Source organism: Hemibagrus wyckioides, linkage group LG15 (assembly GCF_019097595.1).
Source record: "Hemibagrus wyckioides isolate EC202008001 linkage group LG15, SWU_Hwy_1.0, whole genome shotgun sequence".
NCBI classification, from domain to species: Eukaryota; Metazoa; Chordata; class Actinopteri; order Siluriformes; family Bagridae; genus Hemibagrus; species Hemibagrus wyckioides.
Genome location: NC_080724.1, coordinates 11559648 through 11576390, shown reverse-complemented (window position 1 = coordinate 11576390; position 16743 = coordinate 11559648). Strand labels below are relative to the sequence as shown.

General features: G+C 37.5%; 1 protein-coding gene and 1 pseudogene across 1 annotated transcript; both read right to left on the bottom strand.

Annotated features, from left to right (window-relative positions):
* Positions 1-212: 212 nt before the first annotated feature.
* Positions 213-7795, bottom strand: LOC131366113 (protein-glutamine gamma-glutamyltransferase K-like). The gene is made up of 14 exons (XM_058410296.1): positions 7742-7795; positions 7441-7559; positions 7116-7307; positions 6599-6835; positions 6405-6523; positions 5511-5618; positions 5135-5312; positions 3664-3802; positions 3372-3564; positions 2642-2795; positions 2269-2553; positions 1961-2121; positions 1071-1207; positions 213-894 (listed from the first exon to the last, which is right to left on the bottom strand). Exons 2-14 carry the CDS (start codon positions 7556-7558, stop codon positions 750-752), a joined length of 2166 nt encoding a protein of 721 aa, XP_058266279.1. The 5' UTR covers position 7559; positions 7742-7795; the 3' UTR covers positions 213-749.
* Positions 7796-10850: 3055 nt separating this feature from the next.
* On the bottom strand, positions 10851-13927 carry LOC131365859 (coagulation factor XIII A chain-like; annotated as a pseudogene).
* Positions 13928-16743: the final 2816 nt, after the last annotated feature.

Sequence of the window (16743 nt, the reverse complement as noted above, 5' to 3'; positions counted from 1 at the left end):
ACATTGTTACGCAAATGATTCACATGAGTGACATGATGTATTGTTTTTGACATGATGTGTCAAAAAGAACGCAAGACAAATCCTGCTCAAAAATTTTACACTGTTGTTAAGGCTGTGACAATGTCCATTGTTAAAAGCGCTATACAAATAAACTGAATTGAATTAAACATATTCCTCAACTATATGTAAGCATTTTTGGGAATGAGCTCTTTCTGATGGGTACCATGAAGTAGAATCTGAGGCAGTCTGCAATTTCTTACAGGATTTTTTTTTGCTGTTGTTTAAAAAAAGCAAAAGATATTCTGGGAGAAAGGAAAAATATATGACAATGATATCACATAGCCCAAACATAGCTAAGAATTGATTTAAAAAAAAAAACAAGCAGATTTTACATTTCAGTTTCAAGGTAAATATAGACTAATGTTACAATAATCATAATATTAAAACATTATCATGAGAATACAGTGTGTGTGTGTGTGTGTGTGTGTGTTTATCCCAGCCAGCAAAATCTGTCCCCACGTATAGACAAGCAAATAATAAAGGAAAAAATGAATAGTTATTTATGCTTTACCTGAGATTTGCTGCAAAAATGAATTCGTTTTTTTATTTCCTTGCATCAGTAAGCAGTGATTATTAACCAGTAATTAAAAAACCAAATACTACAATTATTATAATAATCCTTTCTCACTTAAGCACAGCACCAGCTATGAGAATACACAGCGTCTTCAAATTTAAGCTCCTATGTATTTTCAATTCTCTTTGACAAGGATGTCAGCAACGCCATAAACCTGTGTGAGCTGCTGACTGTCCAGAGAGGCGAGAAGTTTCCTCTGACCAGATAAAGTGGGAGTGAACTTCACTGTCAAGGTGACCGGTGCCAGACTGTCAATGTCACTGGAGTTTGAAGGAAAGATTGCGTCAATACTAGAGGCAAAATCTGAACGGAGTATGCATCAGAAATAAATTGGTGAAATTGATATAAATGATTGCATGACCTCAGAAATTTTTCAAGTTTAGCTATAAACATGTTAAGCTAAAGGAGCTAAAGGAGGAACATGTGCAGGATTTACCTGAAGGAGATCACTTTTGTGGTCTGCAAGCCCAAGCCCTCAATGCGTAAAGTGACTCTTTTCAGAATGCACTGTAAAGGATTCTGAAATATGATTTCAGCTGCCATTTCTTTCCCCACCACAGCATCTCCTACAGGCTGGAAAACAGAATTGTGTACACAGCAGGGTTCATTCAAGACTCAAGATTCAAGAAGCTTTATTGTCATTTCAACCACATATAGCTGACGCAGTACATAGTGAAATGAAACAATGTTTCTCCAGGACCTGGTGCTACATAAACATACAACATAAAGTTTAAACATAAAAAACAACACAGAGCTAGGACAGAAGTTTGTCCAAGCCACATAAAGTGCAAAGTGTGCAGCTAGGTGCAAACAAAGCAACGACAAGACAGTGCAAAAACAATAAGTACAAAAAAAGACAACACAAAAACACAGGACACTTAGCACCGAAAAAAAGAAAAAGAACATGTGCAGTGAAATGTAAATGAAATGAAATAAAATGAAATGTACAACTTTGAGAAACTGTAGAAAAAACCATATAACTAATAACGTATATGATTGTAATTCATATACATGTGGGCCTGATAATTGCTTTTTGACAAAGCAAGAGCACAGAGTTAAAACATAATTATGATCCTGTATGTAAATCAGAATATAAAGAAGGATCGATTTTGGATTACTTTTGTGTATCCTTACATTATTCAAATTCTTGACTCTGATTGGCCAGAAGTTTCTGTTGGTTAATTTTCTATAAAAGCAGCAAATCAGAGCTTTAGGTTGTTGTGATAAAAAAAAGGATTCTATCATAGTCATCATTAAATCATGCTTTAAGTCATGCCTAGGAAGTGTAAGTAGAAAACGTAACATGTGAGTCACTTGAGAACTTACGCTGATTGTGATTTCGGGTGTGCGCAGGCGGAAGTTGAACCGGGTCGCCAGATTCTGCTTGGTCTCACTGACTTGTCCAGCAAGGGTGAGCATCAGCGCCGCCTGGTCTGCCAGCTGATCTTTATACAGCTTATAAGGCAGGGTCCAATCTAGTGTCTGAACTACAACAGGAGAATTTAAGAAATACTTAATGTAAGCCAAGGCACAGTCAAGCTGTTCAGAATAAAACACTTTATTTTGTTTTTTCCTTTAATTTGTAACACAGTGGGAGTGCATGTAAACAGATTTGCTCTGAGAAGTATTTATACCTTCCAGTGATTTGAGCTGCACCAATATGTCCTCACTGTGTATTGTGCCCTTTAGCACTCCAGTGTAGTATATGACAGACACCTGAAGGTAGAGAGCAACACTGCGCTTCTCAGAACTGCAGTTCTTCACAGTGATAGACAGATGTGCATCTTGGCCTATCTGAGGCTCCTCCCCTTTCAAGGCAACGTTTAAAGTGACATCATTAGCCACAGCACAGCTATAGGTGTTAGGCTTGGAGCCATAGCGGCAAGCATTTTCCACCGCAAGTCGCTCCTCTTCAGATCCTAATGATGAAATACAATAAGAAAAGATTTTACTTCTATAATAATGAATAATAACACACAGGAGATGGTGAGCGTTAAGCTTATTCACCTTCTGGGTGTTTGTAGAGATGTGTGATGTCCTCTCTGCCATCAGATCCGACTGCCTTGGTGCTGATGCAGAAACCCACCACGTTCTTCTCACAGAAGATTGGCGTGAAGGAGCCATTAGCTTGTCTCTGCCAGTAGATCCTGTCGCTGTTCACCTACAGTACAAACACACAAATACATTCAACTGTTACTATTGTTTTCAGAAAATTTTGAAGCCTTAAGGGCTTAGAGGAACTAGGATTGTAGGGAGGAAACATTCATCAAGAATGTTTTACTGTATAGACAGAATTTTCTTTGGAAGCTGAGATGCTTAATTAAATATAGATAGCTATAATAATATAGAAAATCCTAGAAGCGTATATACTATGTATGTACTATATAAAGGGTGTGAGTGGTGGTACAAGCACAAAATGATTGTAATTATTTTTTATCTTAACAGCACCAACATTCCAGCAAGCTAACATATCGCTGTCTCGCTGTCTTGCTATTTTGTACACTAGTACAAAAGTAGACAAAGTCTAATTTGTGTTGGACTTTTTAACCCAGTTCATTAGAAAAAGGTTTTAATGATATATTGATATTTAAGAAAGAGTTCCACTTGAAAACCTTACTGATGGGGATGTGACAACATTTTATTGCTGAATTGTATAGCAATAGAACATTTCAGACTTCCAACAGAAGGAAAATTTCTAAATTGAGTCTAAACATATAATTAAATGACACGTCCTTACCTCAGCAAAGACAAAGCGTGCATCATATTTGAAATATACCAGTCCATCACGGATGGCTGCCACGGGGGCGGGGCCACAGCAGAACATGCCCTGACTCGTCTCTTGAGGCGTGGCATCCACAGCCTGCCAGCCCCCCAGGTCAGCCGGGAGATCAGGACGAGCCATCCAGCAGTCATTCCACACGTGAAAATTCCTGCAGAAAGATTTCTATCTTTTTACTTTCAAACTCTACTACATCTTCTGCTCATAATAGCTCTGAAATGTTGGCAGTGAGAAAGATGTATGTTTGTACCAAATAGAATCCTGGTTGAGACTATTAATTGGCCTTAACATCTCATCAATATACACGTCATTGGTTAAAGAAACATCTGTGTCATGGGCGGAGCTGAAGTTTGTCACACTGCGAGTGGGAATGCCCAAACACCTAAGAACTTGGACAAGGAAGTGCACAGAGAGACAGAGATTGTGTGGGGTGTTTGGTTTTGTTTTTAATTTTTTTTATGTATAATGAAAGCTTATTCCTATTTTGAAAACAATCAAAATACCTATAAATACAGCTAAACACTGCTATAATTAGTGTTGCAAAATTCCGGGAATTTTCAAGGCTGGAAACTTTCCATGGGAATTAACAGGAATATCTGGGAATTAATGGTAATATATGGGAATTATCGGGAATATATGGGAAGTAATGGGAATAAACTGAATTTACAAAATTGCAGGTTAGCCTATAACAGGGTACTTAAATGTAGTTAAAAAATATCTTGCAGCATAATGTTGGTTAAAACAACCAGATTTAATGCAATTTCAGTTGAATTTCTAGCCTGTATATTCCTCAATCACATGCACACAGCACTGCAGGGCTATTGAGGCCACACCTCCACATGCACTGTGCATTCCTCCATAACATGCACTGATAATTTCTTGAATCCTGCACACAAAATAAAAAAAAAAAAATGTCCACCTTGGTAAGTAGTCATGTAAATTACATAATTATTACATAAAATTACATTTAAACTTTCTTGTGCTGTGTGTAAGCTATTGTGCAACAAAATTTTACCATTGTAAAAACAAATACACTAACTAAGCAAATATTTAGGTGAGATAATTAAAAAAAAAACACTGTCTACAAAAGACCATACCACACACACAATCCCCCTTAGTCACTTAAGGGGGAATTCCCTCTATTTTCCAGGCTCTGACCATCACAAGAATATTGAAGCCACAGTTCTGCATTTGAAGACGAAGATTACAATTTTGGAGGGGACTTTTTTGGAAGGGAAAGGGTGGGGGATGTTTTTGTTTTAAAGCAAACATAAGGAACTTTTTTTTTTACATTCAACATTTTTCATCAGATTTTGTGTTGATTAATAAAATAATTAATTAAAATTATACTTACAATTCAATTAAACTAAAAAAATCTCATTTATGCATTAGTTTGCGTGCATGTCAGCTTATGACCAAACAAAATGTTTATATTTATGTTTGTATATACAGTTTATATAAATTTCTAAATAATTTAAATTAATTCCCATAAATTCCAATTTATTCCCATACATTCCTGTTAAGTTTCCAACTTCAAATATTTCCAAAATTCCCGAGATGAAGTTCCCAAGGAATTTTTCCAATAAAACTATTTGAGAAATGATAATGGAGTTTATAATTACAACAATCTATTGTACATTTCAGATCTTATAAAGTGTAATGTGAGTTTTATGTGTAACTTTACAATTTTTAATATAAAAAAATTAATGGTGAAGCCTTACCTGTAGTGGTGACCCCTGAGAATACCCAGCACTGGCCATATTTTACAGGCAAGCCTCTGCTTTTGTGGTACTGCTTCAGGATGTCAATGCTGCCACTCCATGCTGTTGGGGGAGTCCCACCCACATAGTTGTTTGACCAGTTGCCCTCTAGCACACCTTCATCGTCAGGAGAGTTGACCTGGCAGCGAGAAATCAGAGCTGTTACGCGTCATTTCATTGTTTTCCATCACCTACACTTCAGTACTGATACTGATCTCCTGTGCACAGTTTTTATCATCACTGGGAACTTGGCCACAGAGAAGAAGCTTGTTATGCATTATTATAAATTAATATTAAAGTTAATCTAGTAAAAAATAATGCTGTAAAAAGCTCTCACCATAGCTGACACAACTCTGGTGATAGTAATGGGGTCTCCCAAATCTGAAGCAGGGGCTTTACTCTTCTCCAGTATGTACAAACACACTGCCAGAATCCCTTCAGCAAACTGAACACAGGATAATTAGAAGATAATAAGTAATATATTAGTTATAATTAGCTACATTCAAAAACAAACACATGCAGATATATGGGAGAAAATATGAAATTTTATAGAATTAAAATTGCTGGCATTACAGGAAAATGTTGATCATTTATTGCTAGCAGATAATAAGGACATTATCTCATGATCGTAAACTACATATACATTTCATATAACAGTGGTGACAAGAATTTAATTTGTCATTAATAGTATGTGTTTAATATTATATTTTATTGAACTTTTATAAATGTTTAATTCTGTTGAACTCAGTCCTGATGGTGTTGATTAAATTTCTGTTGAACTAAGTAGTTCTGTAGTTCTGGCTCCAAGGCAAATCACAGTTTTACATAATAATACGTTTTTTTCTAATTTACATGCATTTTTGTCTAAACAGACGTTATAACTACATGCAAAGTACAGTAAATGTAAGTCTTAACAACAGGCATCTACTCGTTGCCATGACAAGCTGTGTTTGTATTATTATTATTATTATTATTATTATTAATAATAATAATAATAATAATAATAATAATAATAACAATTTATTTATTTATTTTATAAACTGCACACATCATTTTGTATTAGTGTTCATGTTTCCTTCTGCTGTAGTGTAAATGTCTGAACACATAACAAAGAACCGAAAGAACCTGAGACTTGTAATTTAGGAGGTAAGGACAGCCAAATGGTAAGACATATATCTAACGTGCATAAGGAAGCAAAAAGCATTAGAGCATGTAGAGAAAAATATAATACCTGCCCAAAGTTCCAGGTCCTGGCTCCAATCTGATCCGCAGTTCCATGGTAAATCTTTCCCACATCATTCAGAACGTATTCGTTCCTCTCATTCTCGTTATCCATAAACACTTTGTCATCTAAAAGTGACAATCGGAAAAATTCATGCGACTGATTAAATTCAGTTATCGTGTAATATATCTGCCCATGTTTACCTTTACACCAGGGGTTAAATAGCAGGTAGATATCGTTTTCAGGCTTGCAACTGAAAGTGGTGTCTCTTGTTACCACACTGAGCTCATATCGACCAATAGGAGAGGTTGGAGGAGAGATGACAGACAGTTTTATCTTATTGCTCTTCTGTTCGACAATCTTGGCCTCCCACTGGTTGCCGTGAAACTCGTTAACTAGAGGAACAGTCACTAAGGGGCCTTTTGACAGGGGCACTGAGCCTGTAACACACACACACAATATGAATGTATACTATATTATAATACATTCAGTTGCCATAAGTCATGAAGATTGCGCCTCTAATAAAACTGACTGTTATGTTTTAATCAACACACTGGACAGCCTCAGTGTCTTTTTTAGCCACTTCACTTTACTTGGCTTTTTATTTTGCACGTGCACACACGTCTCCCAGCACAACTTGCCGTTCACCCCCTAAACCGTCTGGACATACACACACCTGGAACCAAAATTACATGTAATTATTCAAAACATCACACTGACTGAGTTTAAGGACGAGGTGCAGCTGGTCACTTCTGGGTTTAAAATCTCGTGAGAGCTCTATCCACATCTGGAAGCTCTGCCCTCGTCGGACAATCAAGTTATCAATTTGGTAACGGTCCGTGTGATGCTCCAGGCAATTTTGTCCCATTTTGGACTTAAGGAGGTCTATGGAGCGCACTAATAACTGACCATCTAAGACAGAGAGAAAGAGATAATAAAGAAAAAAGTGATTTACTTCGAATATCAGCATAAGTTAACAAATTACAAATAATCTCCCATCATGCCCTGCAATTACAGCAGGTATTTCCTCCCTTTTCCTCCTTACTTTGTGTTCCCAAATCCAATGTTGCTGGCTTGTGACAGACCACCCCTCCCAGGTTGCTGGCCCTCGCTGGGAAGCGGCCAGCTGATGAATAAAGACCTTTTGTATAAATTTTATACATGCTAGGGATGATAAAACGGCAAGTGATGGCAGCAAGAACAAGAAAAAAACTCCATCAAAAGCTTTCTTTCAGCATCAGGGAAGTGAGAAATACAGATTTGCAAAGTTTTTTTTTCTCATTATAACTTGAATTAAATCAATAGTGATTACAAATCATGTTGCTTGAGTAAAGAGACACTTTTACCTGATTGTAGTCTTCGGCTTTGTAGTCTGACTGTACCAGCTTGTTTTTTGCAGAAAATACTGCAGTAGAAGATACCTTTCACTGCTGATGATACCTGCATATATACTTATGTTTATAGACACGCCCCTTAAATCCTCAATTGTTTTGTCCCTCCCAGTGTACATGTCTCAAACAACGTAGGCATTTATTTATTTATTTATTTATTTATTTATTTATTTATTTATTTATTAATTAAGAACAAAACAATGCCTTACAATAAAATAATTGTTATCTACATAACTTATTTCTTAATGTTTACATTTTTCAAGTAACATTTGAAGGAAATATTCTTACAAACCCATAAAAGTAATTCTGACAGTAATTCTGCTTTTCATTTAACTCGTATAGTGCATATATTAATATTTCAGTGCATTTTTGCATGCTACTCTGAGAGATTTGTTTTGGTCAAAACAGCATCCTGAGGTGTTAAGAACTCGTTGTATTTCTTTGATATACTGATGCATCATAAGACAATGGAATGTTTGCAAATACTAATTTATTTAATTTAATTTACTAATTTATGACCCAAATTCTTTAGATTATAATAATCTTACATTATTTCAGTTTTACACAAAGCAATTATTTTGTTTCGTTTTAATTGATTGTGCCATTTTTATTGATTTTTTAGTTAATGAATATTGCTTTGGCTTGTATTGAGGTTGCTCATTTTTTCATTTCACATATGAAAAGTTAGACTAGTTGTTGCTGGTTTCCAGGTTTTCAATAAGCCTGAAATTATAACTCTTTAAAACTTTGTTTTAATGTTATCTACAACAATTACAAGTTCATGGCCTCTTCTCAAATGGACATAGAATCATTTTTCATTAGGAATTTCGTTAACTTTTTTGCTAAAATAATTCTGATTAATTTGAAATTTGAATCTGATATTAGTTGGGGGTAAAAATTAATTTGGGGGGAAATACAGAAAAAGTTATTTATTTATGAGTTATTTAATTTGTTTTTTGTATTTATATTATTGTTCACATTTTATCTCTTTGTTTTGTATCATTTTGCAGATCACACATACACACTGATTATAAGTGAAAATCCACTGGCAACATGGTAAATCTCACCTTTGCTCTTTGTGCAAATGGGTAACACACATTAACACAAACCGCGGCCTGCTGAAAGCACGACTTCAGCCAGGTATTCAGACAGGTGCAGCTGGTTTAAAACTTTCTTGCTTAATAGAGTCTACTTCATTCTTATAATATTTGCTGAATATTGGCATGAGGAAACAAAATACCTGGCGCACTGATGCCATGCAAAAACATGTCCATGTGTCCTGAAGTCTAACTTAACAAAAAGATTATTGTGCCGCCCTTTTAATTATGTTTATTTAGCTTTATATGCAAATAATCCCAGTGAAAGGCGATTTCTCTAGAATAGCTGACACATTTCACTCACACCAAAAAACAAACAAACTACAAAAAGACTTGTCTGTGTGTCACACAGATAAAACATAATTATGTCAACAGATGTGTTAAATGTCATTATCTGCTGTGCCCTTATCAGTTATTTGGCTTTGAATGAAAAAGAATTCTTAGGTAATGTGTTTGAAGAGTGAACACACTTACTGCTGAGAACTTTTACCTTAAATCATATGAAAACATGACAGTCGTGATACTGTCCAATACTAACTGGTTTTGCGTTTTGTTAAGTTTAAGTCATTCTAAATCTAAAACATAAACAACATAAAAATGATGCACACATAGGGTCTCAGTGACACGCTTAGAAGCACAGAATAATTGTAGGATTTGATTCGTGTGAGACTTTCGGCAAAAACCCACGACATGGCTTCTCAAACCGTTTTTATCCAGAGTAAAATAATTTCCACAGAACCTCTAAGTGCTGTTTTATTTCAAATTCAATTCAAATTTTATTTGTCATATACACCAAGCACAGTACGTGTTGAAATGTTTTTCGACTGTATATGTCATAAAAGTTGAATAAAAAAGAAAAAAGATAAATAAAACAATAAAAATATCTAGCCCTAGTGTTTTATAGGGTTTTGGGGGAAGGACAGACCGAAGCATAAAAATAACTGCGCTGGGTGAGGCAGCTGAATGAACGATTTTCATATCTATCTATCTATCTATCTATCTATCTATCTATCTATCTATCTATCTATCTATCTATCTATCTATCTATCTATCTATCTATCTAATGTAAATAATCAAATATAATCAAAAATCATTTCCATAGATAAGCAGCATCTTGTTTCCAAGTCCAGTACCTTTTGTTACATATTACATCTTAAACAAAAATACAATAAGACACAATAAAATCACAGCCTTAACACATATTATCATTTTGTGTTACTTCGTCCTCCATGTACATTAGCTTAGCTTGCACCCTGACAATTTGAGTGGTGTCAGTTTAAAAAGATAAAAAAACATGAAAATACAGTTAATGGCGTATATTAGGAAATGTGATAATAAATAATGTTGAACTCAATTCTGCATTCGGAGAAGTATATCCAGAACAAAGTAGCTTTATATATTTTTCCCCACACATATTATTCAAATGTGATAAAATGCATGGACTTGGAATTCAGGTTTTGCTTTAATGCTAAATGATAAATGTGTGTGTGTGTTCACATTTCTGTGTGTTTTAAAAAGTGTAATTGCAGATACATATTGTGAATAAATGACAAGGGAATGGAAGAGTGATTGTGGAAGAGTAAGAAACACTGAGAACTTGACTTCTGGGTGGAATCTGATTTGCATACTCTAGACACCATGCTAAAGACTCTTATTAAACACTACAGCATAAATGCAGAGGCACTGGCTGAGTAAACAAGGATGCAGCTTCAGGTGTGTTTTTTTCTCTCAAACCTTAAGATGGCCTTTATATAGTAATCAGTAATTAATTCCCTTCCCTAGTTCAAATACTTGCATTACAGGTTGGCATCTCTAAATTGTCTGTAGTGTGTGTGTGTGTGTGTGTAATAAAATATTTTAATATATAAAATATGAGTCAGACCAAATATATCCCCACCTTTAAATCAGCAGCCCAATTTTATTTGAGTTGTTTGGCATAACATCAGGGAATCTAGTGTTGTGTTGGTTCACAATCTTGTGACATTACACTTCTCTTTGACGAGGATGTCGGCAGGACCCTGAACCTGTGTGAGCTGCTAACAGTCCAGAGAGGCAAGAAACTTCCTCTGACCAGATAAAATGGGAGTGAACTTCACCGTGTGTGATGGTCGCCAGACTGCCCACATCACTGAGTGAGAAGGAAAGACTGTTGCAGTGTCAAAGGCAAATCTGTGCAAATGTTTTTGAAATTACAAATTAAATAATTAGTGCTTCTCAGAGTTCCTGGACATAAACATTTTGGGGCACATATATTTTGTTTAAGAAAAACAGCATATTAAAAAATACCTATCTATCCTCATGAAACTGCAACAATAAACAGCCAGATATTTTAAATGAACTTAATGCTCAGCTTGGCTTACCCATAGACAATGTATTTTGCTTTCAGCAAGCCCAAGCCCTCAATGTGGAACTTGATGTGCTTCAGGACGTGCGGCAGTGGATTTTTAAACATTGTTTTAGCACCATTTCTTTCCCCACAAATACGTCTCCTACAGGCTTCAGATTCACTGATATGTCATTCTTCTTCACAATGCCCTTTAGCACTCCGTTGAAGTACATGAATGCCACCTGGGAGTACTGGATTATACTGTTCTTCTCAGAGCTGCTGTTATTCAGGATGAAGCACAGCTGGGCGTCTTCACCCACCCACGGCCTCTCCCCTTTCACAGTGACCTGAAATGTGACATCACTGGCTAAAGCATGAGGATATCTGTTAGGCTTGGAGCCATAGCGGGAAGCAGTTTCCACTACGATTTGTTCAGAATCAGAAGAAAGTGTGTATTGATGCCATGTGTTTTCACATTCTGGGTGTTTATAGAGGTGTGTGATGTCTTCTCTTTTATCAGAGCCAACTGCCTTGGTAGATCTAAGTGAATGTGCCATCAGTGTAAGAGGTCATTGAGGTAATTGACGCTTCTCCAGAATGACGAGACATGCTGAAAGAACCCCATCAACAAACTGCACACACCATGACACACAGTTATGATTCCATGTCCTGGTTCCGCTTGGTTCCAAAGTAGATCTTTCCCACATCATTCAGAACATACTCATTCCTCTCATTATCTTTATCCATAAACACTGAGTCATCTAACATGGAAAGGTAGAAAGAAACATTCTCATGGAAATACCTTTACACCAGGGGTTAAACAGCAGGTAGATATCATTTTCAAACTTGGGACTGAACGTGGCGCTTCCTTTCAGGGACCATGTGATCACACCGAACTTGTAGTGACCAGTGGGAGCAGTAGGTGGGCTGCTGATGGACAGTTTTATCCTGGAGTCTTTCTGTTAGATAATCTTGGCTTCCCAGCACTTGTTCTCCAACTTGTCAACTAGAGGAACAGTCACTAGGGTGCCTCTTGATATCATTGGTATAGGTATAACAAAAATGAAATAAAAATGACAAAAAATGTTGGTGTCAGATTTGGGGTCAAAAGCTCGTGAGAGCTCTATCCACATCAGAAAGCTCTTCCCTCAATGGATGATGAGGTTATTGCTTTGGTAACAATCCGTGCGATGCTCCAGGCGATTCTGGCCTGTTTTGATCTTGAGGTGGTCAATGGAGCACACTGATAACTGAGCAGCTGAGTCAGAGAGGATAAGAATGAATGAGAAATGACAAAGATTAAGCAATATTTAAGCAAAAGTGACGTATTTATATAAATTATCTCTGAGTTCTTTGCTGCTTACAGTTTATCTCAGGCTTTGAAGGAAGTATGGAGCAGTAGAAGGTCTCTGAAAGAAGTTGTAGTTGTCAGCCTAAGGAAGGCAAAGTACATTATTCAAAATAATTTTAAGTTTAAGCACATATTTTAAGATTTAAAAAACAGCTCAGTGTCATTAATTGTCCAGTCTGATCCAGCATGGGGCAGTGTGATTCCTGGTCCCAGGCACCGCCATTATCACTTGTCATAGTTTTTATTTTTGTCCACTAGGTGCCATAATAACTCTAAAAAGCTTGGGGTGTAGTCTGTCAGATTTGCCCTCAACAGATGATGAGGTCACTTTGGTAACAGGTTCAACTCCCATCAGCCAAGAGCAGGACATGGACACACTAGAATCCCCTGTTCTTTTTTGCAGTCTTACAGTATGTCCAGTTAAGGTGAATCTGTGCCCATGAGAGCCTCAGATTCCTGTTCTTAGCTGGCTGCAGTGGAACCTGATGTGGTCTTCTGCTGTTGTATTTCATTCACCTCAAGGTTTGATGTGTTGTGCGTTTTGAGATGCCTTTTTGCTCACCACAGTTGTAAACAGTGCTTATTTGTGCTACTGCAGACATCCTGTCAGCTCAGACCAATCTGGTCAATCTTCTCTGACCTTTCTTACCCAAAAGCTATTTGTTGAAGATTGTTGTGTGTAAAACTCCCAGGAGATCAGCAGTTTCTGAAATGTAAATGTAGCTGCAAATCACAGACTGGTAATGCATTAACGTGTTTTAAAGACAATACCAAGGTGTTGGTGGGGTTGTGGTTCATCCTGTAACATGCTGAAAGGAAAGCAACCAGTCTTGCTGGTTCCTGCAGACATTCTACAGAAAACAAAATAGAAAAAACAGTCAAGTTTGTGGGAGATGAGGATATTTTAGCTTTGGAAACTTCTCGGATACTATGATGAGGTATCCCACTGAGGGATATGCCTCGCTGTAGAGTCCTAGTAGAGGTCTATTTCACCATATCCAAAATATCCCTAATATAAATGGCCCAAGATGCCACCATTTCCCTAGTAGAATGTCACTGTCACTTCCTTGTATAAAATTTTTTATTTATATATATATATTTCATATACTTCATATCATTTTTTAAATTTAGGGGGGCTCAGCTCCCAATGAGGGTATAATAGAATATAAAAATATATAAATAAAATAAAATAAACGTTTGACTAACAGGATGGTAAACTTATTGCAGCATACGAGTCTTCTTCATCTCACACACACACACACACACACACCTGTCCCCTGCTCCTCGCTCTCCGGACGCTGCGGTCTGCGGATTGAAGAACGCTCTGTAAAACCGGGGAGGAGCAGGAACTGTACCGCCGTTTTCATATGAAATTTAAATGGGACTGAGGCGATCACGAATTTAAAGCCCCCCTAAAAATGGCCTTGCGACGCCCATGGCGATCACCACAGACGAGTGGACATCGAGGTCTATAGAAAGGTATGTAACTGTGACTGCTCACTTCATCACAGCGGAGTGGGAGATGCGAAGTCCGGTGCTACAGACACGCCCCCTCTACGAGAGTCACACAAGCACAAATCTAGCGCAGGTACTGAACTAGCACTAGCAGAGTGGAATTTAAAGAGGCACAATGCATGTAGCAATATCATAGTCACCACAGATAATGCCAGAAATCAAGTAAATGCAGTGACAGAAGCTGAACTGGGGCCACAGATATCTTGCGTTGCACACGTGGTAAATTTAGCATGCCAAAGGGGAATCTCAGGGAACCAGATGGATCGCCTCCTTGAGAGGATCAGGAAGGTGGTTTCCTTCTTCCACAAAAGTACAATAGCAGCTCATGTGCTTAAAGCTAAGCAAGAAATGCTACAGCTACCAGCCCACAAGCTCATACACAATGTCACAACAGATGGAATTCCACATATGACATGTTGGAGCACTATCTAGAGCAGTACACTCTGCACTGACAGAGAAGACACTGAAAAAAAAATATCAGAGACATTGTCACCTTGCCTGATGATGATGTGAAAGTGGCAGAGGACGTCCTCCAGCTGCTCAAAACTCTCAAAACAGTCACAACCCTATCGAGCACTGAAAATGTACCATCTCTGTCCATGATCCTACCTCTGAAAACCAGGATTCTACAATCCATGTGTGCAAATAAGGAAGACAGTAGCATTACTAGAGATGTCAAGGTACACCAACCCCCTGATATACAAGATTATCTTCATAAATCTACTGCACTTGATCCAAGGTTCAAGTCCCTGCCTTACTTAGAACCTGCCCTATGCGAGAAGACATACAGTGATCTCACCACTGAAATTGTGGCTACTGAAGAGGTAAAATAGTAATAATATTATTAATGTAATTTAATAATAATAAAATTGAATGCATTACTTTTAATAATAATAATAATAATAATAATAATAATAATAATAATAATAATAATAATAAACTGCAGCCTAGGTTAAGCTATTTTTTACATGAATAACTGATCTTTATTTTGAATAATATTGGCATATGTTACTGATTGCCTATGAAATATATGATAAGAAATATGGTTAAATAACTGAGTTTTTTTTCCTGCAGGGTCAAGCCACAGAGCCAACACCCACTGGAGCAGACACAGAGACAAAGGCATCTCCTCCAGAAAAGAAGTCAGCCATGGAAGAGCTTTTTGGGGATACCTTTGTAAAGGAGTCAGACACAGACAATACTTTTACCAACACCATCAAAGTGCAGGTGGCATAGTACAGGGCAGCAAGCAGTATGCCATTGGATGGTGGTAATCCACTGGCATGGTGGAAATACAATGAGTGTAAATACCCTCACATTGCAAAGATGGCAATATGCTACCTTGCTGTACCTGCCACTTCATTTCCTAGTGAGAGGGTGTTCTCCACGGCAGGTGACATAGTAGCTGCTAAGAGGTCTACTTTCTCTCCACAGAATGTAGACATCCTCATCTTTTTGAAAATAAATTGTCATTTTAAGATTTGGTCTGTTTTCAGGTCTCAGGTTGTTTTTCACAACAAGTGAGTATTGAATATTTTATTTTAAAATTTTATTTATTCAGCTTGTTATTTCTTGATTTTATTTTTGCTAAAACAGTAGGTTACATAGGTTATTTTTGTTAAAACCAAAAGTTCCTTGCTGTAAAGTTCTTGTAATAAATGGAAAGCAAATTCAATTTGTCTCCTCCCCTTTTTTTGCTGATCCAAAAAATGATCCGATCAGTGACTCAAAAACCGTAATGTGATCTGAACCGTGATTTCTGTGATCCTTTGCACCACTAATATATATATATATATATATATATATATATATATATATACACTATATTGCCAAAAGTATTCGCTCACCCATCCAAATAATCAGAATCAGGTGTTCCAATCACTTCCATGGCCACAGGTGTATAAAATCAAGCACCAAGGCATGCAGACTGTTTTTACAAACATTTGTGAAAGAATGGGTCGCTCTCAGGAGCTCAGTGAATTCCAGCGTGGAACTGTGATAGGATGCCACCTGTGCAACAAATCCAGTCGTGAAATTTCCTCGCTCCTAAATATTCCACAGTCAACTGTCAGCTGTATTATAAGAACGTGGAAGTGTTTGGGAACGACAGCAACTCAGCCACGAAGTGGTAGGCCATGTAAACTGACGGAGCGGGGTCAGCGGATGCTGAGGCGCATAGTGCGAAGAGGTCGCCAACTTTCTGCAGAGTCAATCGCTACAGACCTCCAAACTTCATGTGGCCTTCAGATTAGCTCAAGAACAGTGCGCAGAGAGCTTCATGGAATGGGTTTCCATGGCCGAGCAGCTGCATCCAAGCCATACATCACCAAGTGCAATGCAAAGCGTCGGATGCAGTGGTGTAAAGCACGCCGCCACTGGACTCTAGAGCAGTGGAGACGCGTTCTCTGGAGTGACGAATCGCGCTTCTCCATCTGGCAATCTGATGGACGAGTCTGGGTTTGGCGGTTGCCAGGAGAACGGTACTTGTCTGACTGCATTGTGCCAAGTGTAAAGTTTGGTGGAGGGGGATTATGGTGTGGGGTTGTTTTTCAGGAGCTGGGCTTGGCCCCTTAGTTCCAGTGAAAGGAACTCTGAAAGCTTCAGCATACCGAGACATTTTGGACAATTCCATGCTCCCAACTTTGTGGGAACAGTTTGGAGCTGGCCC